The sequence below is a fragment of the Saccopteryx bilineata genome, chromosome 6 (assembly GCF_036850765.1).
Source record: "Saccopteryx bilineata isolate mSacBil1 chromosome 6, mSacBil1_pri_phased_curated, whole genome shotgun sequence".
NCBI lineage: Eukaryota > Metazoa > Chordata > Mammalia > Chiroptera > Emballonuridae > Saccopteryx > Saccopteryx bilineata.
In genome coordinates, this window is record NC_089495.1 from 204760710 (window position 1) to 204787798 (window position 27089).

The following is a 27089-nucleotide window of genomic DNA, read 5'->3' on the forward strand; positions in this document are numbered from 1 at the left end:
AGTAGGTCTCAGGCCGCTGGGCATCAAAATCATTTGTAGGTGTTTTTTTTTGTTTGCTTTTTTGTGGTTTTTTTTTTTTTTTTGTATTTTTCTGAAGTTGGAAACAGGGAGGCAGTCAGACAGACTACCGCATGCACCCAACTGGAATCCACCCGGCATGCCCACCATGGGGCGATGCTCTGCCCATCTGGGGCATTGCTCTGCCACAATCAGAGCCATTCTAGCACCTGAGGCAGAGGCCATGGAGCCGTCCTCAGTGCCCGGGCTAACTTTGCTCCAATGGAGCCCTGGCTGCGGGAGGGGAAGAGAGAGACAGAGAGGAAGGAGAGGGGGAGGGGTGGAGAAGCAGATGGGCGCTTCTCCTGTGTGCCCTGGCCGGGAATCGAACCCGGGACTCCCGCATGCTAGGCTGACACTCCATCACTGAGCCAACCAGCCAGAGCCTGTAGGTGTTTTTTAGGTTGCAGATTCCTGCGCACAATGCACCAGACATTCTGACTGTTCCCATTGGGGTGGGTCCCTGGAATCTGTCTTATCCTCCAGCGTTCCAAGGAACCTCTGAAGACCACCTTAGATTAGAGGAGCACTGCTGGGACCCCCATCAGCACCTGGAACTTAAGAGGTAAGGTAGAGAGGTGAGTGACCCATCCTAAGGTCGTTCTGCGAGTCAGGGACAACGCCTTCTCCGTGCGGCTCGGGTCTGAAGCCTCAGCGCACCCTGGACTTCCCTTCCCGTCCTGTGCTGTTGGTGAACCTGCCGGCCCCTTCCTCCGAAACAGTCAGAGTTCCTATCAAGTCTGGACTTGGGGCTAAGATGGTTGACACTGGGATATCATTTTATTTTATTTTTTATTTTTTGTATTTCTCTGAAGTTGGAAACAGGGGAGGCAGTCAGACAGACTCCCACATGCGCCCGACCGGGATCCACCCGGCAGCCCACCAGGGGGCGATGCTCCGCCCATCTTGGGGCGTCGCTCTGCCACAATCAGAGCCATTCTAGCGCCTGAGGCATAGGCCACAGAGCCATCCTCAGCGCCCAGGCAAACACTGCTCCAGTGGAGCCTTGGCTGCGGGAGGGGAAGAGAGAGACAGAGAGGAAGGAGAGGGGGAGGGGTGGAGAAGCAGATGGGCGCTTCTCCTGTGTGCCCTGGCCGGGAATCAAACCCAGGACTCCCGCACGCCAGGCCGACCCTCTACCACTGAGCCAACTGGCCAGGGCCGGGAAATCATTTTACCACTTATGATTTCTATTTGAATTTTTCCATGATGAATGTTTTTATATTTAAGTCTGTGACCTAACAAATCCACTTCTGGAACTTTAGCTTCATGAATACTTTAGACACAGAAAAACCTTATCAAACAGAAGAAGAAGAAAACAACAATGAAAAAGACCTTATAAATAAAAAATATTTAAAAAATAATAGTTGAAAAATTGAGAACATACCAAGTTCTCATAAGAGGACAATATTAACAAAGTATGGGACACCCTCAGTGGAATTTTACATCATTAAAAATGTTTATTCAGGCCATGTACCAACATGGGAAATAGCATATACTACCAAGTGAAAGACATTAAATTGTATATACTGCATGAGTAAAACTATGAAAAGATTTATATCTTTTAAAAAAATTGAAATGTAAAAATAATTTTACATATCCAGCATCTGACCACTTCCCCCCCTTCAATGCAGTGACTTTAGCCTGACCTGCTGTCTCTCTTGCCCACATTCCTGTGACAGCCCTGCGCGGGTCTCCCGGCTTCCCCTCTTCCTCCCTCCCACCCCTTCTCCACGCCGCAGCCAGAGATGTCTTTCAGACATGCAGATCCGACCATGACCCTTCTCTGCTCAGATCCTACAAAAGCTTTCCTGCCTCTCCAATAACAGCCGGCTCTCGCCTACCCACTGCCCTCCAGGCTGCGGGATGAACGAACTCAAACTCATCCACTGCTCTGTCCCTTGCCTCCCCACCTGCCGCTGGGACCACGTGGGCCTCCTTGCTAGTCTTAATGCGCTCACTCCAGCTCCAGGGCCTTTGCATGTGCTGTTTCTACTCTCTCCCGCTGGGAATGCGCTAGCTCCAGATATCGGGGTGAGCGCTTCAGAGAGGCCTTCCCTGAGCTCCTTACCTGAAACAGCACTGCTCCCCCCTCTTCACTCTCCATGCCCTTTGTTTTCCTTTACTGTGTCTTCTACTTACTAGGATGCAAATTCCCGGAGAACTAAGACATTATGTCTGCATCTCTGCTGACCCCTAGGACCTAGCACAGTGCATGGCACATACTAGTTGATTAATAAATACCTGTTAACTAAAAGGATGTTGGAAAACCAGCCAAAGGAACAATAAGCTTCGTGTGGCTTTGTTTCTTGGACAATCTCCCCTTCCCTAAAGCCCCTGGAGGTGGCCAGCCCACAGCAGGGGCCCGATGGGAGTAAAGTGCATCTTGTGAACCGGGGCCCACAGAGCACAGTGGCTACCGGTACTGGCTTTGAGGGCTCACATGCCGGCCTACTGCTACCCGCTGCGTGGCCTCGGGAAAATTCTGAGAATCTCCTGAGCATTCATTTTTCCTTGTGCAGAAAGAGGATATCAACAGTTCCTACTCCCCAGGGCTGGGGTGGGGAGGGAACCAGACACTGTCTGTAACTCACTTAGCAAGCACGGTGCCCGGCACAGGGTAGGTGTGTGGCAAGAGGCGGTCAAATGAATCAACAGCCACAGATGTGCCTTTGTCTCTTTCAGGTTTACAATGTGTTCTCATGAGGGCTTTATCTGATCTGAGCCCTTTAACAGCCCAGTGGGTTTTATCACCGTTTTATAGGAGAGAAAACTGGGTCAAAGAGGAATAAAGTGCTTGGTTCTCTAACACACTGACTCTGACTACCAGCCCGGTGCCCTCTCCCCACCAACACATAAACTATGACCTGGTGGCCGGTGCTAATCCACATGACTGAGATGGTCCTTGAGAGCCTGGACTCTAAGGCGTGTGCCTCATGTGAGGATGTGATGGGCAAGTGGATTCAGCAAATGAAATCAGCCAGTGAGCTACGCTTTCCCAACCCACTGGCGGCAGGGGCACATGGGCTGTGTCCCTGAATGCGGCTTGTGGACAAGTCTGAATAGATAATGCACCTCCCAGACTCCACCTAGGACAGGGGTCGGGAGCCTATGGCTCGCGAGCCAGATGTGGCTCTTTTGATGGCTGCATCTGGCTCGCAGACAAATCTTTAGTAAAAAAGTTAAAAATATAAAACATTCTCATGTATTACAATACATTCATTTCCTACGGCTCATGATCATGGTTGTGAGTGGCAGGCGCCAATCACAGCTGTCCTCCAGGACAGCACTACATTTTTATTGGATAATGTGCAATGTACATGGGTCATTGTATGGCTCTCACGGGATTACATCTTAAAATATGTGGCGTTTATGGCTCTCTCAGCTAAAAAGGTTCCCGACCCCTGACCCAGGATGTAAAACATTTCCCTGTTTCCCCGAGACGGAGAACACAAAAGCTCTTTCTACACAGTTTCTCCTGCTTCGAGTTGGGCAGCAGCAGCTCCAAGCCACAAATGTCACCGTCGTTGTTTGACACCCTTGTTGCCCTGCCACCTCTGACAACAAAGGATCCCTTCCCAAGGGTAACCTGAGGAAGGCACCCCGACTGGGGCTCTGGGCCTGGCTCTCACGTGTCTCCTCCACCTTCCCGAAATCAAAGACCAAGAGAAGCCACGTGATGGTGAGAGATCAGCACGTGCCAGACTTGAATTCTGGAACCACGAGGCCAAAGTCAGACTCTCAGGGCTCATGGAATATTACAACCACAACCTCCAAGGGACAAAGAAACTTGCGACAGGAACAACCTTGAGCCTCATGGGGTCAGAGATTACATCGGCTAGGAAGGGGCAAAACTTGCTTCCAAACTGGAACTCCAATGGCTCCCGGGGCTGCGGCACCCTCTGTCTGGTCAGAGGTGTCCAGCAGACACTCCCCAGTGAGCATATGGTCAGAGGGCCCGGCTGCAGGACAGAGGCTAGGACAGGCCTTGATACCAACCCGATGGCAGAATTCTACAGCCAGGCTCTCGGGCAAGAGATCAGAAGAGATGGCAGCCTTCGGAAGGGTCCTGCCAGGCCAGTAAGCCCTGGTCCCTGGTGCTGTTGTAAGACCCTGAGCATGCCAGGTCTGTGGTAGGCCACCAACTACCAAGAGACTCTAACCAAGGCCGGTGCCGTGGTGGCCCGGCTCGCTGGCCGGCGCTCCTTGCGGGGAACGCGCTGTGTGAGCAGCAGTCGGCCGGCCGTTCAGCTCTGTGCGGTGCCACGACTGAGAACTTGCACCTGCGTAGTGTTTACAGTGGGGGACAGTGTTCACGCTCCAAACCCTGGAAAGGGCCAAGGACTGGGGTCGCAGTGGCTCTGGCAGGCAGTGGGGATGAGTCTGAGGGCCACTAGGCGGGTCATATGGAAGAGGGGTGACTAGCCTGGCCCCACCTCTGGCCCCATCTACATTCAGTTAAGGTCACTTTAGGTACCTCTGTTAATGAACTTACTGATTTTTTTTTTTAAATGAGAGTTCTAAGGTAGTCATGACCTCGTATCAAAACTATAAAAATATCTCTATGTGTATATATGTAAAAAATCTCTCTGGAGGGTTCAGCGTCCCAGGCTGCTTTGCTGGTGTGAGACACCCCCAGAAGAAACAGCCAGAGCACATGAGCAGGGGAGACGGTCTGGCTCCCAGGAGCGTGGAAGTGCTGTACCCTGGGAGCCAGACCGTCCTCCTCCTCCAGGAAGTCCCTGGTACTTTTCTCTGTCCTTGGCAGCCGAGAAGAGAAGCTTGTTCCTGTGGGGATCGATGCTGGGGGCGTCTCTGGCTGCCAGGCCGGGCTGGAGGGACCCGCTGGGCCTGGTGAGATGCTCCCGCCCGGGTCAGAACTTGTCCCGCAGCTGTGGGGGCCTGTCCAGGGACTGGTGAGATGCTCCCGCCCGGGTCAGAACTCGTCCCGCGGCTGTGGGGGCCTGTCCATGCCAAAGAAGGAGGACGGCCTCCCCCGGAGGTCTCGCTCCCGCTTCACGAACGCGGTGAAGGAGGAGACACAGTTGCCAATGAAGTGGTCGGCTTGGCCAAGGATGTACAAGTCGATCTGGGCCACCTCGGGCCTCAGGCTGACCACCTTCACCTGCGGGAGGAAGGGCAGGGGAGTTTCAGCCAGGGTGCAGCCATATTCCCAGGTGTCTGCGTCTGCCCTGAAGTTACAGACACGGGAGGAGGGGCAGGGAGGATTAAGAGGCGGGTGGGCAGGTGAGAGAGTGTTGCCAGGCAGCTGCCTGGCCCACCCCACAGGAACCAGTCCGGCCACTCTTCCCACCGCAGGCCTCAGCTGCAAACACTCCACGCCCTCACGCAGGCCTCCACCTGAGTCCCCTCTGCCTGGAAAACCTTTTCTCTGCCCACTAAAATCCCTGCACCCTCTCACGTCCCCTTTCAAGATCTGCCTCTCATGCAGCCCCAGGCGGGTGGGCTTGGCCTCCCACACCGCACTGTGACCTGCCCAAGGAGCCTTCCGCCCGTCCAGTTCTGCTGCCCAAGGCCTCCGGCCTAGAGTCTGTCTAATCTATTTGCCAAGATGGTCCCCAGAGGCGAACCCGTCTCCTCATGGACTACCACTTTCCGGCCGGACTTCACTTTTCTCACCTCTTCACTGGTCTCCCTGCTGCCTCTCCTGCTCCCCAGAGAGCTGTCAGAGCAAGCCTTTTTTTATACCTCTAACCCCATCACCTTCTCCACCCCAAACTGAATACCCTAAAATGGTGTCTGACTGCTCTTCAGATCAAGATGACAAGTCTCAACTGTGGCCTGTAAAGCCCTGCTCAGGCCCCCTTCCTACCCCTCAGACCTCCAGCAGATATGCACCAGGCTCCCACCTACCTCAGGACCTTTGCATATGCTCTGACCCCATTTGGGGTGCCTGTCTCTGTGCCTGGTTAACTCCTCCTTAACCTTCACTCTGCAGCTCAAGTCTCATCTCCTTGGGAGGTCCTCCCTGGCCCCCCAGTCCAGGCAGGGGCCTCTGCTCTGCACTCTCACAGGATCACATTCCTTTACTTCCGAGCACGTGGCTCAGCCTACTGTAGCTTCTACTCTGATGAACGTCAGCCTCTGCGCCTGATGGCGGCTGGGCTGGGTCAGTCCACGTGCTTGTTACTGCTGCCGGGAGCCTGCCTCAAGGAGCGTCTGGTGACTGGGCAAGTGAATGAATGAGCTCTTCTCCTCTCAGCAGGTATTATAGTTCTCTACAAGCTTATGATTTTTAAATTTATTGATTTTTTAAAGAAAGAGGAAAGGCCTGACCTGTGGTGGCGCAGTGGATAAAGCATCGACCTGGAAATGCTGAGGTCGCAGGTTCGAAACCCTGGGCTTGCCTGGTCAAGGCATGTATGGGAGTTGATGCTTCCAGCTCCTCCCCCCCCTTTTCTCTCTTTGTCTCTCCTCTCTCTCTCTCCCTCTCCTCTCTAAAATGAATAAATAAAAATAAAAGTTAAAAATTTTAAAAAAAAAGAGGAAAGGGGAGGGGGGAGCAGAGAGAGAAACATCAATTTGTTCCACTTATTCCTGCCTTCATGCTGTTATTGGTTGATTCTTGTATGTGCCCCGACTGAGGATGGAACCTGCGACCTCGGCATGTCGGGACAGTGCTGCAACCAACCGAAGTCTCTCTCCTTGAGTCTAGACTGTGAGCCCTGGAGGGTGGCGCTGGCCAGGCTTAGTGGGGGAGCCAGGCTTAGTGGGGGAGCCGGGCTCAGTTCGGGAGGAAGGGGGGATCCAAGCCCACGGAGAGGGGGCTGAGGAGTGGGGAAAGGCAAGGACAGTGTCACAGCAACAGGAAACAGAAAGTGGCAAGAGGCTCGAGGCGTAACAAGCACGTCAACTCTAAGAACTCACAAAAAACTCCCTGGGGCTCTCCACATGCTTCAACTTAGTACCGAGGTGGCGGTGTGGGCAGAGCTGGGGCGGAAAGTGCTTTGCTGTCACACAGAGATTTCTGATGTAACAGAAATCATCATCTTGCTATTTGGATGGCAGCAGAGAAATAATAGGAGTTTAATCATGGCCAAAAACCCCTGAAGAATTCCACCCACGCCCTGAAACTTACCCACTCTGTGTCACGCCCACTATAATTAGCTCTGCGCCCTCTTGGGTAAATTCTATCCCTTCTTGGGACTTTGCTGTTCTCGGCAATAAAAGGCAGGGTTTGGGGGCCCTGGCCAGGCAGCTCAGTGGGTTAGAGCAGTGGTTTTCAACCACCAGGCCACGGACTGCTGCTGGCCTGCCAGAAGTCTCATGCCCATCCGCGAAAGAGTTAACCACCCTGATGTCATCGATGTTTCTCTCTCTCCCTTCTGCTCTCTCTAAAATCCATCTGTCTGTCCACCCATCATTAAAAAACAAGGCAGGGTTGAGTCAGAGGTGGACCCAGGGCTCCTATCTCTGAGATTCTTCTATAAAGTGGGTGGGAGATGACAGCATGCGCTCTCGGTATTTTTGTTACAAGTCTGTGCCCGGGGTAGGAGAGAGAAAGGCACTCACTGCTGGAAAGCGAGGGCACGCACTCCCTTTGAAGGCCTGCACCAGCATTCAGGGCCCTGGTTCATTCAAGCAAAATCTTATTGAATGATCACTATTAATTGAGTCATTTGATGGAAACGGGCCCTCCACGCTCACAGCACCAAGTACATTCTACTGCTTATGCGTACACTGAACGCCTACTGTTCGTGGCTTCCTCAAGCACGCACCAAGCACCAAAGGTCCTTCCCTTTATTCATCAACCACCAACTTCCGCTATCAACGACAGCTAACATCACTGAGCACTTTCTGTATTTTTCGCTCCATAAGACGCACTTTTTTCCCCCAAAAGTGGAGGAGAAAATGCCTGTGCGTCTTATTTTTTTAGCTGCTCCAGGTTCCTGGACAACTAGAAGAGTATGTGAACATTAAAGCCTCTTCTCATTTGTTAATAACGGTGCTAATGGTTGTTAATACTGCTGTTGAGTTTACATTGTTGAAATATCATTGTGGTATATTTTATTAAATATTTTAACACATCATTTGGCTCGGAATATATATATATTTTTGTTATTTTCCTCCTTAAAACCCTAGGTGCATCTTATGGAGCGAAAAATACGGTATTTTGTACCAGACAGCTTTAACTTCCTTATGTCTGACTTTCACAATCACCCCAAGTTAGGAGCTAGCCTCAGTCCCAGCTCGGAGGCGAGGACACGGAGGTTGGGACAGGCAGCGACTTGTGTTGGCTGCACAGGGAGTAGAGCCCACGTTCCCCGGCTCCGGAGTCCCCGCTCAGATCCCTCCGCTGCTGGCTGGCCCCCAGGGGCCCGCTCCCTGCACCCTTGTTTGGCAAACATTCACCGACTGTCTACGGTGTATGAGGCACTGTCCTAGACACTGCTGATGGCGAGGAGGGGTCTTGGCCCTGGAGGACGTCAGAGTACCCGGCTACACACTGCGGAACAGGACAGTCCGTCTTGGATCCTGCCTTCCAGGGGACATAACCCCTGGGAAGAAACGACATATTTCTACACTCGTCTTCCACAGTCTAGAACAGGGGTCGGGAACCTATGGCTCGCGAGCCAGATGTGGCTCTTTTGATGGCTGCATCTGGCTTGCAGACAAATCTTTAATAAAAAAAATAATGTTAAAAATATAAAACACTCTCATGTATTACAATCCATTCATTTCCTACCGCTCATGTTCATGGTGGTGGGTGGCTGGAGCCAATCACAGCTGTCCTCCGGGACAACACCAAATTTTTATTGGATAATGCCTAACGTACACGGGTCGTTGTATGGCTCTCACGGAATTACATTTTAAAATATGTGGCGCTCATGGCTCTCTCAGCAAAAAAGGTTCCTGACCCCTGGTCTAGAAAGTGTCTCAGAGAAGGCTGGATAGAGCTCTGCGACAGCTCCCAGTCGGGGTACATTAGCTGCAGGAGCGGAGGGAAAACTGGAGAGGCTCTGCGGTGCGGTGCGAGCTGGGGTTTGAATAAAAGGGCAGGAGCTGGAGGTCCCAGCACAAGCGCAGTGGTGGGCGGCCACAAGCATGGGGCAGGAGCGGGGCTGGTGGGGACCCCCTGGCGCCCTCCCAGGCTCCCTGCCGTAGGGCCCACGCCTACCTTCCCTCTCAAGAGCTGCTGGATCTCGGGCACATAACTCTCGGAGTCGGTGGCGATGTAGACAGACTGGGCGTCGAGAGCCGTCGCCCAGAGCTTCACGGCCCTCTTGATCTCCTCCAGGTCGGGGAGGCACATGGCCATGGTGAGCGGGGCCGCCGAGCTGCGGCTGTAGCCCACGCACTGCGGGGAGGCCATGAAGTGGGGGCCGGCTGCCCCGTCCTTCAGCATGTCACATGCGTTCTTCTGCGGGGCGGGGCGGGGTGCAGGGTGAGAGACAGCCACGGGCCAGGAACCCCCAAAGCCGGGGCCGGCAAGGGCAAAAAATGCACTTTTACTGCATTATCTGGGACACCCAGCAGGATTCTGAACTGTGGTGGTGATAACGGGCGGCCTTATCTGATTTCTGACTTCAGCGGGAACACTGCTGATAGCCCCTACCGAGTCCCTGTGTGCTGTAGGTTTCAGAAAGATAGCCTTTATCAGGTGAAGGTGGGTCCCTTCTACTCCTGCTTGGTTGCTTTTTTAAAATCATAAATGACTTGTTGACTTTTCTCAAAGGCTTTCTTGGCCTCTACTGAGGTGATTATATGATTTCTTCTTCCTTGGGTGGTAACATAGTTAATATAATTTCATTGCATTCCTGGGGTACATTTGACTTGCTTGTGTTGTGTGTTATGTAATACGGATTTTCCTTGCAAATATCCTACCCAGGATCTGTGCATCTACGTTCATAAGGCAGAACAGGCTATATACTTTTCTAATTTGACCTTATCCGAGTTTGGTATTAGCGCTATGCTAGCTTTATCAAAAACAGCATCTTACATCTTTTCACGGTTCGAGGAAAATCCAGATGAGAACTAGCTGCTCCATGGAGGTTTGGCTGAAACCACTTGGAACACACCCTGGGCCTGGCTCCTTCTGTTAGAGGAGGGAGGCCAGTGGGGGAACGTGAATACTTTCTCAGGTGCCTCTGAATAAACTCTGATCTAATTTCTGAATTTTTCAAGTCTTCCACAATGAGCCTTTCTAACATATAAACGTGCATTGATCTTCTCACGTAAATTAAGGAGACCGTCTGTACGGCTCCAGTTATGTTCACACGGAGGGTAATCAGATGAGGTTTCGGCACGTTTGAGCAGCCTCCAACTTCAGAGGATGACATCTTCATTTCTTAAGAGCCGCACCCAAACTCCAGAGCTTGTTTTTCAACAAGTAGTCAACTGACTAAGCCCTGGGCTGGGACAGAGGACCACGGGGCTGCGGGTCCGAGCTCTCCGGCTTGGCGTCTGACCTGGAGTCTAGCTTGGTGCCTCAGTTTATCCAGCAGCGAAATGAGGATAAAAATGGTAACCAACCGTTAAAGCAAACTGGCAAACTTGGAGCCACATGAGTGGGTGTGCCCACAGTGGGATCGTGAGCTACAGGGGACTCTCCTGTGGGGACTCCGTGGACTTGGCTGAGTAAGCACTCTCTGGCCTGGCAGGGACGTGGTGCAATGGGTTCAGTGTTCAGTGCCCCTCCCCCCCAGGAACAGGCCCCACTCAGGGCCACGTCCCACCTGCCGGGAGGGGAAAGAGGGAGTTACCCAGTCGGAGCCAATGCGCAGGTGAACTCCCACGTAGGGCCGCGTGAGGTGGGCGCGGATGTGGGCCTCCCCTGTCCTCACCATCTCGTCTGACCACACCACGTACTTCTGCAGTAGCCGGTGCTCCTCCAGGACGGGGAACTGGGCCGGCGCCCCCGGCAGGGCCAACACCGGGTGCTCCTTCGGAGAAAATCTAGACACCAGACGGGATGAGGGGAAGTCAGACAGAGAATGCACAGAGAGCCTGTGCGTTTTCCCGCCACCCCCACGGGAAAAGGGATGGCACTGCACCATGCCCCTCACGACTGCAAGCTGCAAGGAGCACCAGCGGTTGTGAAACCCCAACGGGCTGATAAGAAACGGCGGCGGCGGCAACAGGCACAATATGCAATACTGTCTCGCTGCCCGGAATTTACAACCTTCTTTGCTTGTTTAACAATTAAAAATTTCCAGTAGAGCATTCCAAGCTTTTGTCTATCGTGCTGGCTTCCAATCTGTGGTGTAATTCACTCTGGGGTGTGGTGTCTGGACAGAGCCTTGCCCTTTCACCCACACGGCAGGGCTGGGACGTGCAGCTGCTTCCAGAGGGCAACGGACAGGCCCTGCTCGCTGGGAATGTGTACGTGGGGCAAGCGCACCCACTGACCACCTCACACCTATTTACTGACTGCCTACTAGGTGCCCAGGGGAGGAGGAGACAGGCATGGCCCCTGTCCTCACGGAACGCACCCGAGTTCGACAGATGTCCACCGTCAGACCGCCCACAAAGGCTGTTCTCCCCGGTACACGGTGCACCTTGTAACTATTTCTCCCGTCTTTTTGGTTGGACTCGTGTGTCTGCAGGCAGTGCTTCCACGAGCTCAGGACAGTGTCTGGCATGCGTAAGTGCTCAGTAGAGGTCTGCCCACCGAATGGACGAGGAGCAAACCTGGGTTTCCTCTCGAGCTAAGACCAGAGCCCAGCCCAGCAACGTGAAACTCCCTGCTGGCCCATAAACTCTAAGTGCCGGGCCTCTGTGACTTCTTCCCTCTACCTGGAAGGCCTGGCTTTGCCAGCCGAAATCCTGCTCTTAAAAGCAGGAGACCGGCACAGCACTCTGGAAGACGGTTTAGCAGTTTCTTGTAAAACTAGACATGCAACTACCATACGACCCAGAAATGAAAGGCTACGTTCACACACGAACCAGCAAGATGAAAGTTCATAGCAGCTTTAGCCATAAAAGCCAAACACTGGAAATGCCTCAGATGTTGTTCAACAAGAGAATGCCTGAACACCCTGTGGTGCATCCAACCAGTGGAACACACAGCAATGTAACGGAACACACGATCGGTTCCGGCAACCACGCGGCTAGATCTCACGGGAATTACACCGAGTGAAAAACGCCAATCCGAAAAGATTACCGGCTGTATGACCCCATTTTCATACAGTCACATTTCTGAAATGCCACAATGGAGAACAGAAATAAAGGCCAGGGCCAGAATGTGTGTTTGTGTGTGTGCTTGTGTGTGTTTAGGGAGGTCAGTGTGATTACAGGCTGGCCATGCAAGGATCCTGTAATGTTAGAACTTGACTGTGATGGTGGATACATGAACATACACACGTGATACAATTGAACAGAACTACACACACACACACATGCACGCACACGTGAGTCCAAGTAAAACTGGGGAAATCTGAATAAGATGTGTAGATTGTATCAATGTCAACATCCTGGTTGTAATACTCTATATAGTTCTGCAAAATGTTACCACTGGAGGAAACTGGGCAAAGGGTCTGGGGGGTCCTTCTATATTATTTCCTTTTTTTTTTTTTTTTTTTTTTTACAGGGACAGAGAGAGAGTCAGAGAGAGGGATAGATAGGGACAGACAGGAACGGAGAGAGATGAGAAGCACCAATCATCAGTTTTTCGTTGCGACACCTTACTTGTTCATTGATTGCTTTCTCATATGTGCCTTGACCATGGGCCTTCAGCAGACTGAGTAACCCCTTGCTCGAGCCAGCGACCTTGGGTCCAAGCTGGTAAGCTTTTTGTTTAAGCCAGATGAGCCCGCGCTCAAGCTGGCGACCTCGGGGTGTCAAACCTGGGTCCTTGGCATCCCAGTCTGACGCTCTATCCACTGCGCCACCGCCTGGTCAGGCTATATTATTTCTTATAACTACATATGAATCTACAATTATATCAAAATTTTTTCAGTTTAAAATTATAAAATATTTCGCCTGACCAGGTGCTGGCGCAGTGGATGGAGCGTTGGACTGGGATGCAGAGGACCCAGGTTCAAGACCCCGAGGTTGCCAGCTTGAGCGCCGGCTCATCTGGCTTGAGGCAAAGCTCATCAGCTTGAGCCCAAGGTCACTGGCTCGAGCAAGGAGTCACTCGGTCTGCTGTAGCCCCCCGGTCAAGGCATGTATGAGAAAGCAATCAATGAACAACTAAGGAACCGCAACGAAGAATTGATGTTTCTCATCTCTCTCCCTTCCTGTCTGTCTCTATCTGTCCCTCTCTCTGACTCTCTCTGTCTCTGCCACAAGGGGGGGGGGAGAAATATATATATATATATAAAGTATTTTATCAATACAAAAAAATACAAAAATAGTCCATATACCCGGGACCCAAATTAGCAGATATTAATACTTGGCTTCAGGATGAAAAATTATGTACAACTTAAATAAAAGCTCTGTTCTGTCATCTCTTCCCCTCTTGCTCGTCCCAGATGACACTGTGGTTTTGTGTGTGATCACACTTTACAATTGATTTAAGAAAGTATTACATGGTGTGCTTTTTACACAGCGTAATGACAGAAGCATGGGCTGCTGAGCCAGACGGCCTTGTTCTGGAATGCTGACTGTGCCCCTCAGTCACTTCCAGTTCTGTGCCTCAGTTTCTCATCTGATCATGGTTCCCACCTCAGGGGCTGTTGAGAAGATTAAACGGACTAATACAAGCCCAGGTTAATTTAGAACAGCGCTTGGCACACAGGAAGCGCTGAGAAAACTCTGACAATCATCATCATCACCACCACCACCACCACCAGACTGCAGGCAATCTCTCTCTCAACTTTTTCAAAATTCAACTTTGAGAGGTTTGGCCATATGGATCCTGTGAGTCACATGATCCTGTTAGCTTCCGAAGTTCTCTATTTTGCACGAGTGAACAGCAATGGACCCATCCAGTCCCCTTTCTGCTGGATGGGGCGGCTGTGCCAATCTTGCCCTCTGCGACAGTGCTGCAGTGAACAGGCCCCTTCCTTCACGCCCGGCCCGAACACCTCGCCCCACGCACACCTTCCACACCTCCCAGACTTCCAAGACCGGTCGCCAACCCCAAGCTTCAGTTTCCCAGGAGGGCTCCCTGGTCCGCCTTCTGCTCTGCTGCCTTCTGCACACGGATGTGCTCAGCAACCGCCTTCTGCACACAGATGTGCTCAGCAACTGTCTCACCGACTTGACCTAATCAGCCCATGAGGGTAGGGGCCCAAATGGCCTCGTTCCCTGGGGTCCCCGCACGCCTGGGGCCAGGGCCGAGAAGGGGACAGCAGGTATTTCCTGACAGCCCGGCTCCATAGGACACCTGCCTTGTCAGACTTTGATTCTACATCAGATGCTCCTTGATTTACAACAGGGTTATATCCTGGTAAACCTACCATAAGTTGAAAATACTGCAAGTTGAAAAAAATAAAATACTGTACGTTGGAAATGCATTTAATACACCTCTCCTACTAAACATCATAGCTTAGCCTGGCCTACCTTAAATGTGCTCAGACACCTACATTAGCCTCCAGTTGTGTGACACCATCTAACACAAAGCCTATTTTATAATACAGTGCTGAATACTGTGTATTACGCATAACACTTTCACACCGTTGGAAAGTAAAACAAAACAAAACAAAACAAAACAAAACTATGTCAAATCATCGTACCTCATTTACAAAGCCTTATTATGTGACAATGTTCCAATTGCCCTGTGTATATTATTAACCCATTTGATCCTCACAGGGGCCCTGTGAGGTAAGCAGTATTGTTATTCTTACTTCACAGATCAGGAAACTGCAGCACAGAAGGGTTAAGTAACACGCCCATGGTCACACAGCTGGAACCGGTGGAGCTGCAATTTAAATGCAGGCAGCCTGCTCCAGACCTATACTCTTAACCACAACTCACCCCCATCTCCCCTGCCCCGGTCTGCGAGCACCTCGAAAGCCGAGTCTGGGCTGTCCTCTTCCAATTCCCAGCCCCACCGGCCTCAACACACAGCAGGTACAATAACTACTTTTAGGAGGGATGAGGGAATGAATGAGAAGGATTCGGGGATCTCAGAAGACCAGACGAGGTTGAGGGGTTAGAGGAAGAAGTGAGAGTTAACAGGGCGCCCAGGCTGGGCCAGGCCTCCAGCCAAGCCCCTCAGAGGCCACCTCAATGGACTGCCAACGTCTGTAACCTCCCAGAGGGCTGGCGCTGGAGGGTAAAGTCAGCGCCCGCACTTCCCTGCCCTCTGGAAAAGACCTTGCTGCTGACACTGGCGAATTCCAGTGGGAGGTCACCGCCCACCTGACCAGCAGCAAAAGGCCAAGACTCGCCTGAGCAGTGGATAGAGCGTTGGACTGGGATGCGGAGGACCCAGGTTCAAGACCCCGAGGTTGCCAGCTTGAGCGCAGGCTCATCTGGTTTGAGTAAAGCTCACCAGCTTGGACCCGAGGTCTCTGGCTAGAGCAAGGGGCTACTCGGTCTGCTGTAGCCCCACGGTCAAGGCACATATGAGAAAGCAATCAATGAACAACTAAGGTGTCGCAATGAAAAACTAATGATTGATGCTTCTCATCTCTCTCCGTTCCTGTCTGTCTGTCCCTATTTATCCCTCTCTCTGAATCTGTAAAAAAAAAAAAAAAAAAAGAGGCCAAGACTCATGGGCTCCTGTGCCCCCAGTGAGGGAGGAGGGTGTGTCTGGAGAGGAAGCTGACCAGCTCTACCTGCCCCTGACTGTCCACCCTATGTCAGGCCCTTAGCCTGGTCACTGTCTAGCTAGAGGGGTTCCGCTTTCCTGCTGCTGGGCGCAGTGAACCCCTGGTGTTCTTCACTGCTGCACCTCCTCTAAGGAGACTCCCCCAAATAAGATGAAGTTTCTAAGATGGGGTTTCTCTACACACAGTGTCCGCTTATGTGTCCAGCGGCCGTCTGTGGACGTCCATCCACCGGTGGGCGTTCACCACGTGCGTGTGGATGATGCAGGGGATGCAAGCAAGGCAGAGCCTTGCTCCTGATGTCCCTGCAGTGAAAAGTGACCTTTCCTCCTAGCTGTTCGTATGGCTGGCTCCCTTCTCACTCTCCCGGTCTCGGCCCTGCCAAATACACATTGCCCGTCTCTGTCCTCTCGGGAGTCTGCGGCCGGGGGGAAGAAGCTGCGAGCTCCGAGGCCTGTTACCTCGTGCCCCAGGGACGGCCCGGCATAATGGGACACAGCCTTCTGATGGTAAACAGGCAACAAATGTCGGTGGAATCAAACTGACACCAGGGTATCCACAGACTCAGAACCAGCAGCGCTGGAAGGACCCTCAGAAATCACTTGGTGGAAAAGAAACACCTCCCCTCCTCCTCTGGAACCCAACTTTAGCTGGACACACAGCAGCCCAAAATAGACATTTCTCAGTACTTCTTCTTTTCTTTTTTCTAGAGAGGCGGGGGGAGAGAGAAGAGTGACAGGAACACCGAGCCGTTCCTGTCCGGCCCGACCGGGGCCGACTTCAGTACTTGTGGCTCGGTGTGGCCCTGTTACCTTCGCCCGTGAGGTGACACTAAGGATGAGAGCCAGCAATGGGACGGCTGAGCAGAGATGGAGCCTGATTCCTGGCGACCCAATGCAGCTGCCAGCCAGGGTCGCATACCCCGCTCCTTCCTCACCGAAGAAAACACTCAGCTTCTATCTTTTTAACTTGCTGTCATTTTGGGGTTTGTTACATGGAGCCTAGGGGAGGCTGGAAACACCTTGACCTGTGGCCACCCAAACTTCCGGGTGACACACAAGAGGGTTACTGGTGGAAGGACGTGGGGCAGGACTGTGCCCCCCCAGCCTGGCCCCCCACGGCCGCCCCCGCAGGACTAGAGACACTGCTCAAGAACACCACGGACAGTCAAGGACCACCACCTTGCTGACCCCTCTACTTTACAGATGGAGCACTACGGCCACGGGAGGGAAGCGACCCGCTGAGTTTTGGATGGTTTATTATCCAGCAAGACGACAGGACCGGACCGCCCTACATTCTCTTCCTCCTCCTGCACTCGCACCAGCCACACTGGCCCCCTTCCTGCCCCTTGGCCGTTCCAAGCTCGTTCCTGTCTTAGAGCCTCTGCTGTCTCTGTCCCTCCCATGCAGAACTACCTCTCCCTCCATCTCTTAGCATGACTGGCTGCTCATCCCTCAGGTCTGTGATAGACTGAATGTTTGGTCTGACCGGTGGTGGCACAGTGGAGACAGCGTTGACCTAAGATGCTGAGGTCCCAGGTTCAAAACCCCAAGGTCACCAGCTTGAGTGAAGGCTCATCTAGCTTGAGCGCAAGGTCTCCAGCTTGTGAGTGGGATCATAAACATGATCCCATGGTTGCTGGCTTGAGCCCAAGGTGGCTGGCTTGAACCCAAAGTCGTTGGCTTGAGCAAGGGATCACTTGCTGTGATGTAGCCCTCCGGTCAAGGCACATGTGAGAAAGCAATCAATGAACAACTAAGGATCCATGAGTTGATGCTTCTCATCTCTCTCCCTTCCTGTCTGTCTCTCTAAAAAGTTAGATTGAATGTTTGCATTCCCCTCCGCCAATTTCTATGTTGAAGCCCCAATCCCTAAGGCACTAATATTAGGAGGTGGAGTCTTTGGGAGGTAGTTAGATTTAGATGAGGTCATGAGGGTGGAGTCCTCATGAAGGGATCTGTACTCTTGTAAGAGCCCAGAAAGCTCGCTCTCTCCAACATGTTTGGGTACAGCAAGAAGGCAGCGCCTGCAAGCCAAGAGGTCCTCACCAGAACCCGACCATGTCGGCACCCTGATCTCAGACTCCCCAGCCTCCAGAGCTGCGAGAAAGAAATGTCTGCTGCTTAGGCCTCCCAGTCTGTGGATTTTGTTGGAGCAGCCCAAGCTGATGGAGACAAGGTCTCAGCGCTGCCAGTCACCGTCACCTGTTTATGTCCTTCACAGCTCCGTGGCCTTTGGAATGATCTACGTAATTCACTGTCTGCCCCAGCAGCCTCGCCTCCACCGGGACAAGGGCCTTACCTGCCTTATTCTTGCCTGCATGCCTGGCACCCAGATCCAGACCAGTGTCTGATACTCGGGAGATGCTTCTTTATGTACTTATTTAGCGAGACAGAAACTGAGAGATGGAGAGAGACAGAGACAGAGACAGGAAGGGAGAGATGAGAAGCACCAACCCGTCGTGGTGGCACCTTAGTTGTTCATTGATCGCTTTCTCATCATACATCCTTGATTGGGGGGGGGGGCTCCAGCCAAGTTGGCAACCTCGGCTTTCAAACCCAGGACCTCAGCGTCCCAGGTCGACACTCTATCTACTGCGCCACCACAGTCAGGCAGGAGGTGCTTCTTAAATATGTGTGGGAGAAAGGCAGCTGCCCAGTAACCCAAACTCTCTCAAATGGCCTCTAGGGCCCTCATCTCTGTTAGTCTTCCTTTCCTCAACTTCTGGCTGTAAGGCACACGCTTCCCTGGGCACTTCCGCAATTCCTACGACTCAGTGAACCCCAGCAAGACTGCGGGGCGACAAAAAGGTGTTCGGCAACATCGCTCGCCTGACGCCTCTAAGCAGCACGGCCCCTTCCCTTCCAGCCAGGGAAGGGTTTTTCCCGGCATCCTGGAATCTGCCTGCAGAGCTGGTGTCACGCCCCCCCCCCCCCTTGTTGTGATAAGGGGTAAGTCTCTACCCACTCAGGGCTGGCCTGTGCTCTGCTAACAGCCCCCGGTCAGAGCTGAATGGGGAGCACCAAGTAGCTGAGTAAATGGGACTGGCCTCTCCAGGGTCAGAGCGAGGGGGGTGAGAACTGGCCGTGACCAGGCTCTGCTCTGCAGGCCAGTCCCAGACTGGACCTGGCAGCTGTTCAAGTCACAGCCGGCTGCTCCATGGCGACTAAGGATGGGCGTGCTCCGCAGTCAGGCTGCCCTCCGGGCCATGTGACCTTGGGCGAATGACTTCCTGCCTCTCTCCTTCGATTTCCTTACCTGTAAAGCACATGCGACAATAACAGCTGTCCCAAGAGACTTGCGGAAGGATCAGGGGACTTAGAACAGCCCCAGGCGTGCAGTAGGCACCAAATAAATAAACCTTATCTGTTACAGGCTTATGCAGAGACCCCAGCTGTCCGCTCCATTGGGCCAGTCAGTTAACCTCCCTGAGCTCAGTTTTCCCACCTGTCAAATGGAAATGGACCGCAACACCCACTTTCTGAAACTCCTCAAAGGCTTCAATAAAATAGAGGCTAGTGAATAATCACAGGCACACCTGACACTGGTCGGCCCCCTCCCGTGTGCCCTGCGCCTCACACGCTAGCAGGCAGCTACCATCATGCTCCTTCCACCAAACCAAAGAGGAACCTCGGGCCAGAGAGCGGGAGGGGTTTGCTCAGAGTCCCCTGGGGGGGGGGGCGGGTCGGCACTCAGGCCCGTTTCGTCCTGTGCTGGTTTCTCTGTCAGTCTATCCTTGGCCTGCTGGATGCCACGTGCTGCGACCCCCCCATGGATCCGTAAGTCCCCTGTAGCTCCTAACCCAGGCCTGACCTCTAGGCCCACGCTCTCCCTTTGACGCCACACGACAGCATCAAGGGCAAGTGCGCGGTGGCGGTCATCATTACAGCGAGACAGTAGCCGGCTGAAGGCTGAGGCCGGGTCGGCCTCGTTTTTTATACGTCACCTCTGGCCTCTGAGTACCAGGTCTCAGACACGACAGACGCTCTATAAATAGTTCACGGCCTGTGCCTGTGCCCTGCTAACCTATTTTTTTTTTTTTTTAAAGTAGGGCCTGCTGGAGCGTTACTAATGAAGCACATCCAGTTATTATCAGGGTGACATCATTTTTCAGGCGGCACCTAAAGCTGTTCTTCTCTAAAAGCGGCTTCCAATCTTCACCTTGTGAAGAGGAAGGTGACTGCAGAGTGAGTCTCACGCCCAGAGGAGGAAATTGGGACTCATGGGACTGCACAATACTCTTTTTATGACACCCTTTATCGGCCGATAAACTCCTGCTCAGCCTCGTGGCAGGTCAACGTCCACTGTCCGGCGCTGAGACGGGAACAGAGCACATAGGATCCAAGTTCAGCAGACAGAGCGGCTGCACCTTGGTCTCCTGCAGCGGGTGTGGCAGAGGGGGAGGCCGGGAAGTGCCACATGCCCGTAAGCCCCTTCCCCTTCCCCTTCCCCTTCTCCACACCCAGCGATGCCACCCCCTCCGAGTACCTCTGGATCCACTGGTCTTTGTAGGACGGGCTGAAGGAAAGGCCTGCAAAAAGCTCCGACCTGTTGAAACTCACATGAAACTGATCCCAAAACGGGCCAAAGGGGTTTCCTTCCTGCAGAAAAAGAGCGGGTCCAAGGCTGACTGAGGGGGAAGGAAAGCCAACTGGGGATGGGGCCCAGGAACTGGGGGGGCTCTCTGGGGGGTCTGACTCAGGTTGAAACACCCCGGTAAGACAGCCCCGTAGGAAGGCCCCTCTGTAATGCTTGGTCTGGGGCCTGCGGGACGGCTCGTCCGCCTCCAGCCTGGTTTCCAGCAGGAGACGTCACCAGGGTCCGCAGGAGTCTTCCCCGCTCCCAGGTCCCATCTTGCTGACCCTGCGGCACTGATGTGGGTCTGGGGAGGAAGTGGAGCATGGATATGGGACCACGGATTAAAGTATCAAGAGACTTTCAAGACCAGCTCATCCAATGCCATTACTTCCAATGTGGAAACGAGGGCCCAGACGGGGTAAGACACTTGGCCAACTCACACAGCAAGCGAGGGCAGCATTGGGACTGTAAGCCGTCCCCTTTCCTACGTTTCATGGCTCCTCCAACCCTGCGCCCCAGATGTTAGCTTAAGAACTGAAAGACATATTGAGGACTGTCTTATTCCCAAAATGCCAGAAATCTGTAAGTTTACAAATATGTACTCATAAATCCGATAGGTTCTCATTTACCTACCGAAGGCCGGAAAATATACAAGTTCGGAGAGTGGACAACGGAGCCAAATGACTTAGGGTTGAATCGTGGCTTCACTACTTGTTTGCTGTGTGACCTTGGGCAAAATATTGCACCTCTCTGTGTCACACTCGGTGTCCTTTCTATAAACCGAGGATGTCAGTAACACAGTCCTCCCTGAGCAGTCTGAGGATTAGATGGGTTAATACCTGCGAAGCTCTTAGCACAGCACAGCATGCAGTGAGTGCGATGTGAGCATTAGTTGCTATTACTGATGTGGCGCTTTGTTGTTCCAAACACTCCTTCCTACCCCTTGGTCTTCATGACACTTCATGAGTGAGACAGAGCAAGGACTGGCATCTTTATTTTGTAAGTGGAAATAAAGTAAAGTCTTCTGCCCAAAGTGACACCGCTGACCAATGCCAGAAATGGGACTTAAATCTCCATCTTTCTATTTCCCACCCTGCTGGTTGGTGCCCCCACCCCACCCCCACAGGGCCATCACGCAGTGTCTCAGGAGCCGAGAGAACACAGAACAGGCAGAAAGCCCCCCGAGCCCCACGACCTACCTTCATCGGGCACGTCTTCTTGTCAGGGCTTCTCTGGGCCGCCACTTCAAAGCAGTAGGCCACCCGCTTCTCCGGGGGCCAATGGGTGGGCGCCAGCTTCTCCATGAAGTCCTCCAGGCTGATGACCCGGTGGTAGGCCTGCAGGGGCTCCAGCTTGAAATACTTCTGGTAGGACACATGGATCTAGGAGAAAAAGGGGGGGGCAGGCATTTCTCCTCAGTACCCTAAGTAGCTATTTTACAGACATTTATTAAAACCATCCATTCCAAGACAGCTCAGACTACAGGTCAATGAAAAACTCTTGGCAAAAGACAACAAATTAGGGCAGGAACAACAGATTGGGACCGGATATCCGTGAAGTAAAGAACGAAGAGCAGTTTCGCTTGGGTTAGAAAATGCCGACTGAGCTATAAAGAAAAAAGACAAGTGATGTAAACTAAAGTGTGGGCAAAGAACAGGCGTGAACAGCTCGCGGCGAAGAAAACTCAAATGGCCAACACGCTCAACAACAGACGGTCAACGCCTAGTAATTAGGAAAAAGCAAATTACAATTGTGAGGCATCGCTTCTCAACCACGAGACCAACAAACACTGAGAGGCTTAACTCTAATTGTTGAAAGAGACACGCAGAAAGGGGCCTTTTCGCAGCTGGCTAGAGCAGAAGCCTGCGTTTTGGAACAACATGATCTGGAGTTTAAAATGCTCCTCCCACCACCTCTAGTTATTTGCCCTGGAGAAGTCCCCCGCAGGGGGCACCAGGAGCCGGGTACAAGGACTCTCAAATACAGGAAACAGTTTGGAGGGAGTCACACTGAAGACACTAAATCTGTGACAGTGGTTGCCTCTGGGGGGATGGGGGTGGAGGGAGAGATGAGGATTAGCCTCAGGAGCCAAGAGCAATTTCATCTTTGAGCGTCTTTATCCGTAGCAAAGATGAGAAACTGGTAATGATCACTTCTGGCGGTGGGTACCCAGATGGTGACTGCATTTAACCTCTGTGTTTTTCTAGATTAGAAAGAATTTCTTGGAATAAAATTCGGACTTTATCTCATGGGTCAGGGTCCCCGAGCACGTTCCACTAGCTCTGGTGGACAGGATTCTGCACTATACGGACTCCAGAGTGAAACAGGCCTGGGAGATCCTGCGACCAGCTGCCTTCTCAGGGCCTTTAGTATGCTCGTGTGCACTCTGAACCACTGCCCCTGAAGCGATTCAACCACTTCACACCTGTATGACTTATTGGCATTCCAAAGAACAGACTTTGGGACCCTTCAACTATTAGCAACAAGGTCTTGCTGAAGGGTTTTCAGCAGAAACAATATGAGATTTGCCTTTCTTAAAGGTCACTCTGGTGGTGGAGGAGAGAATGCGCCGATGGGGAGATCAGACGGGCAGTGAGGAGGCTACCGCCACGGTCCTTTTCTTTGTTGGAGTATTCGTTCAACACGTGTTTTTCAGCATCCGCTGGTAAGGCCACATGAAGAAGGAAAGGCAGGCACGGATGTGCTGGAAGGTGTGGAAGAAGGCACAGCAGAGGGCAGAGGGAGGCGTCTAGGGTGGTCTGCAGATTCCTGGCTTGGTATCCAGGTGAACGAAGGCAACATACACTAAGGGGACGCGGGTATGAGAGAGAAGATGCCAGGGGCTGGCTTTGAGAACGTGAGATGCTGTGGAACATCCAAGCTGACTTGAGGGCCTAGGAGTTAGAAACAGAGGCCTCTGGTCAGAGGAGGGTCTGGGCCAGATAAATTTGGGAGGTACGTGAAAAGCAGTGGAAGCCACGTACTTCAACAGAAACTTAGAGCAGAGCAAACAACCGTAACAACAGCAACAAAGATTTCCTGCGTGCGACTTAGCACCAGACGCTGTCAACGGACTCAGCATGTTTCATGAGGAGGAACACAGCCGTCTCCAGTTTACTTATGAAGAAAGCCCTACGGACAGAAACTGGATAAACACACCACCCAAGGTCCCACAGCCAATACGCACACAGAAAGAGACGGCACACCAACGTTGCCACAGCGGGTCGAGGTGGGGCAGCCCGAGACGGGACAGCGAGGAGAACGCTGAGCGGTCAGGACTGGAGCAGGAACAGGCTGTGTCGTGGGCGCCACGGGAAATCCCACAGCCAACACGCACACAGAAAGAGACGGCACACCAACATTGCCACAGCGGGTGGAGGTGGGGCGGCCCGAGACGGGACAGCGAGGAGAACGCTGAGCGGTCAGGACTGGAGCAGGAACAGGCTGTGTCGTGGGCGCCACGGGAAGAGGGACGCTCGGGACGGAGAGGCTTGCGGGGCCAGGTGCCACCAGGAGGTCAGCTGAGATGAAGACTGAGAAAGGACCCTGGATCTGGCAATTCTGAGGTCACCGGGGACCGCTGTGAGAACGGTCCCAGCAGGGAAGGGGAGCCTAACTAGGGCGGGTTAGGTAACCTGCAGAAGCAAGAAGTTACTGGGAAGACTTGGCTGAGAAGGCAAGGGGAGAAAAAGCAAGCCAGACGGAGATGAAAAAACCGTGTCTAAACTACAACAGTGAGCGCGATAAAACCAGACCATCAGTGGCTTCCGGTTACTGAGGGCCTCTTGTGTCTTAAGCGCTTTACACTGATGACCTCAGCTGACTCTAAGAGAGAAACATATCAATATTCAAGGCACACCACAAATCACTAACTCATGGTGGGAGGCAGCGAACATTATTACCAGCCTATTTGAAAAACAAGGCAACCAGGACACAAAACGACCAAGTACTCTGCCCACACTGCACAGCTAGTAAGTTTGCCAAGCCAGGCTATGATCTCAGGTACTCTGGCTCTTAAGTTTTGTTAAAAACATCTCTAAATACAGGCATGCAAAGGAAGAAAGCTAAATCCTATCCAGAGAAAAGACGATAAAAGTGAAACACAATGTTTTGTACGCACTAAGGATAGTTTTTTAAAGTTTATTGAAAACTTTTAAAGTCAGTTCATTAAACATTAATTCAGTTACTACGGCCAGGCCACAGTGTGAACAAACACAGACAGGACCAGCGGAAGACACAAAGAATAATAAGCAAGGAAATTAGAGGATGCGGAGCATTACTATGCTGGGAGGCCCATGCTGGGGTGAGAGGTGGCGCTGGAGCCGGGGGCTGTGGCCTTGGACATGTTATTTAACTACCCCGTGCTTCGGTTTATCTTTCAAAACTGATAATAGCACCCGTCACCCTTTGACCAAGGGGATACACAAAGGGGGGGGGGGGAGATAAATCCGGGCTGGAAACGAAGGGGGCTTTTAGGTTCAGGTCACAGTCTCCAGAGTCGGACAGCATGGGCTAGCATTCCCGCTCTGCTATTCACAAGCTGTGTGACCTCAGGCAAATGCCCTAACCTCTCCGAATCAGTTCCCTCATAGGAACGTGATGAGGGAGAAGAGAGCTAATCTTCACGCACTGCTCAGAACAGCACCTGCAGGTGCAGGATAAACATTAGTTGTTTTAGTCCAGGGGAAGACGGTTCTGGACAGAGGTAGAGCAAGCACAGAGGGGTGGGACGGTAAAGCCCAGAGGACTCGGGGTCAAGCAGAGATAAACAGGACTGGGGAAGGGTCAACAGGGGCCAAGGTCAGCAGGAGGTACTCACATTGGTAAAGGGAGGCTTGTGATGCTGGTACTCAATCCAAGGGGGTACAGCCAGGGTGCGGTTCAATAGCTTTGCAAATGCCAGGGAGCCCAAGAAGTGATCAGCCTGGTTGCCGAAGCGCCCTGGATGATGGATGGTATATTGTGAGAGGCGAGGCCTGGGTCATCAAAGGCATGGGGAATGCAGGGCTCATAAAGGATGTAGAGCCAGGGTTGGGGACAGCCAGGGGAGCTGGTGGTATGGGATTGAGTCTAGATTCCTGGGTGTTACAGAGCCCCTTCTGCCTCTGTCACTCCAGGCCCCTGGCTGTTTCCCAAGCATACTCTATACTCCTACTCTCTACATCCTCAACCCAAGCCTTTGCTTTTTGCTGTTCCCTCCAGGAGTGCCTTTCCACCTCTATCTCCACTCACCTGTGCAGGAAGGGCCAACTCCAATGAATTGCTCACTGGGATTCTCTCACCAACCTGCTGCCGTTCCTCAGCCCCCTTTCTCTGCTCCCCTTCTTGGATGTTATCCTTTCCTACTTCCTGGCCTTTGTCCTGGCTCTTTCCTCAGCCTGTGAATGCCTCAGGGCAAAGACCCTGTCTGACGCTTTTTGTTATCCCTAGCTCGGCATCCTTTCCTTCATCCAACAAATATTACTGAGAGGCTACAATGCTAGCCTCTCCGCTAGGTGCTGGAATACAGGAGGGATCAAGAAGGACAAGGTCTCTCTGCCCTTAAGGTCCTCACAGGCCAGCCAAGGAGGCATTAAACATGTAAATAAACAGTAGGTACATTTTGATAATTTCAAGAATGCAATGCAAAAAGCTTGGTGATGGAAAACAATAAGGAGATCATTTGGGTTGAGGTCAAGGGAAGTCCTTTCTGGTGACATTTAAGCTGTGACCTGAGGATGGGAAGGAGTTGGGTCTGGCAGAAGGGAAGGGGGCGGTGTCCCAGGCAGAGGGAATAGCACAGGTGACAACAGCATAGGCTGCAGGACCTGAGTGTGTGTGAGGAACAGAAAGAGGGTAAGTGTGCCGCTGGCGGATCTGGGAAAGGTGCAGCGTGTGAGGAAGACGGTCAGAGGCCCAAATCATCTTGGTTATGGGTCTGGAGGATTTTAAGAAGGCATGACTTTTACAGTGATGACTCATCACCCCGTGTATTGTAAATTGCAACCCTCCGCTGGCCATTGGATTCTCTCTTACCTTTCTCTAATTTTCCCATATGTAATAATATGTAACTATTTGTTTTTATGTTTATCTCTTGTTTACTGTCTTTCCCAACGAAAATGGGAGCTTTACAAAGCCACGGAGTGTTCTGTCTCATCTATCACTGCAGAATCCCGAGAGCAGTGATAAGCACAGGGCTGGGCGCAGAGTTAAGCGCCCTGTAAATATTTGTCGAATGAATGCAAAAGTCGCCCAGAAGCAGCGTTGGGTCAGTGGCATCAAGCCCTGCTCTACAAACTCCATTCTCTGGACTCCGGGTTAGCTTAGCCCTTGCGCAAGACCTGTAACCCCTCCCGGGCTCAGTTTTCTCATCTGCTGCCAACTGGCAGGTTGGACACAGAGGCCCCTCAAGTGCCCACGATGGGGTTCTCTCCTGGCTCTGCCAATGTGTCTCTGGGCGCCTCTGAGAAGTGGCTCAGAAGAGTGGCTTCGCTTCTCTGGGCCTCAGTTTCCTCATCGGAGCAGAGGGCTCGGGAGGCCTTACCCATACATGGGCAGTAGAGCAGGTAACCGGCCGGATCCCAGGAGCCCACGGGCAGCCCCGGGAGCGGCAGAAGCAGCAGCAGCAGCAGCAGGGGAGACACACGCAGCGGCAGGCGCGGCCATGCCCACGCGGCGGCGCCCATGTCGGCTCCGGAGCCCAAGCGCGCCGGGGCGCGGAGGCGGAGAAAGGAGGAGGGGCGTGAGCGCCCGCCCCGCTCCCGGCGCGCCCCGCGCGCCGCCCGCGCACCGCCC

At 52.7% G+C, this 27089-nt stretch overlaps 1 protein-coding gene across 2 annotated transcripts; it reads right to left on the bottom strand.

The window, feature by feature from the left end:
- Positions 1 to 1494: 1494 nt before the first annotated feature.
- POFUT1 (protein O-fucosyltransferase 1) lies at positions 1495 to 27034 on the bottom strand. 2 transcript variants are annotated; one of them, XM_066234132.1, is made up of 7 exons: positions 26839 to 27032; positions 25135 to 25256; positions 21515 to 21697; positions 20226 to 20338; positions 10782 to 10974; positions 9197 to 9439; positions 1495 to 5182 (listed from the first exon to the last, which is right to left on the bottom strand). In XM_066234132.1, the coding sequence occupies exons 1-7, from the start codon at positions 26978 to 26980 to the stop codon at positions 4994 to 4996; spliced, it is 1185 nt and encodes a 394-aa protein (XP_066090229.1). In that variant the 5' UTR covers positions 26981 to 27032; the 3' UTR covers positions 1495 to 4993. The 2 variants fall into 2 exon arrangements, with proteins under 2 accessions (XP_066090229.1, XP_066090230.1); XM_066234133.1 differs by lacking the exon at positions 1495 to 5182 and adding an exon at positions 8838 to 9055 and having other exon boundaries at positions 26839 to 27034.
- Between the last annotated feature and the right edge of the window lie 55 nt (positions 27035 to 27089).

Bases quoted from the DNA above. Each gene is read 5' to 3' on its own strand.
- POFUT1 (XM_066234132.1), bottom strand. From the start codon at position 26,980: ATGGGCGCCGCCGCGTGGGCATGGCCGCGCCTGCCGCTGCGTGTGTCT. The intron at 21,698-25,134 runs GTGAGTACCTCC...TTTTTCTCCTAG, and splicing joins ACAAGCCTCCCTTTACCAAT to ATCCATGTGTCCTACCAGAA. The intron at 20,339-21,514 runs GTAGGTCGTGGG...CTTTTTCTGCAG, and splicing joins AGAAGACGTGCCCGATGAAG to GAAGGAAACCCCTTTGGCCC.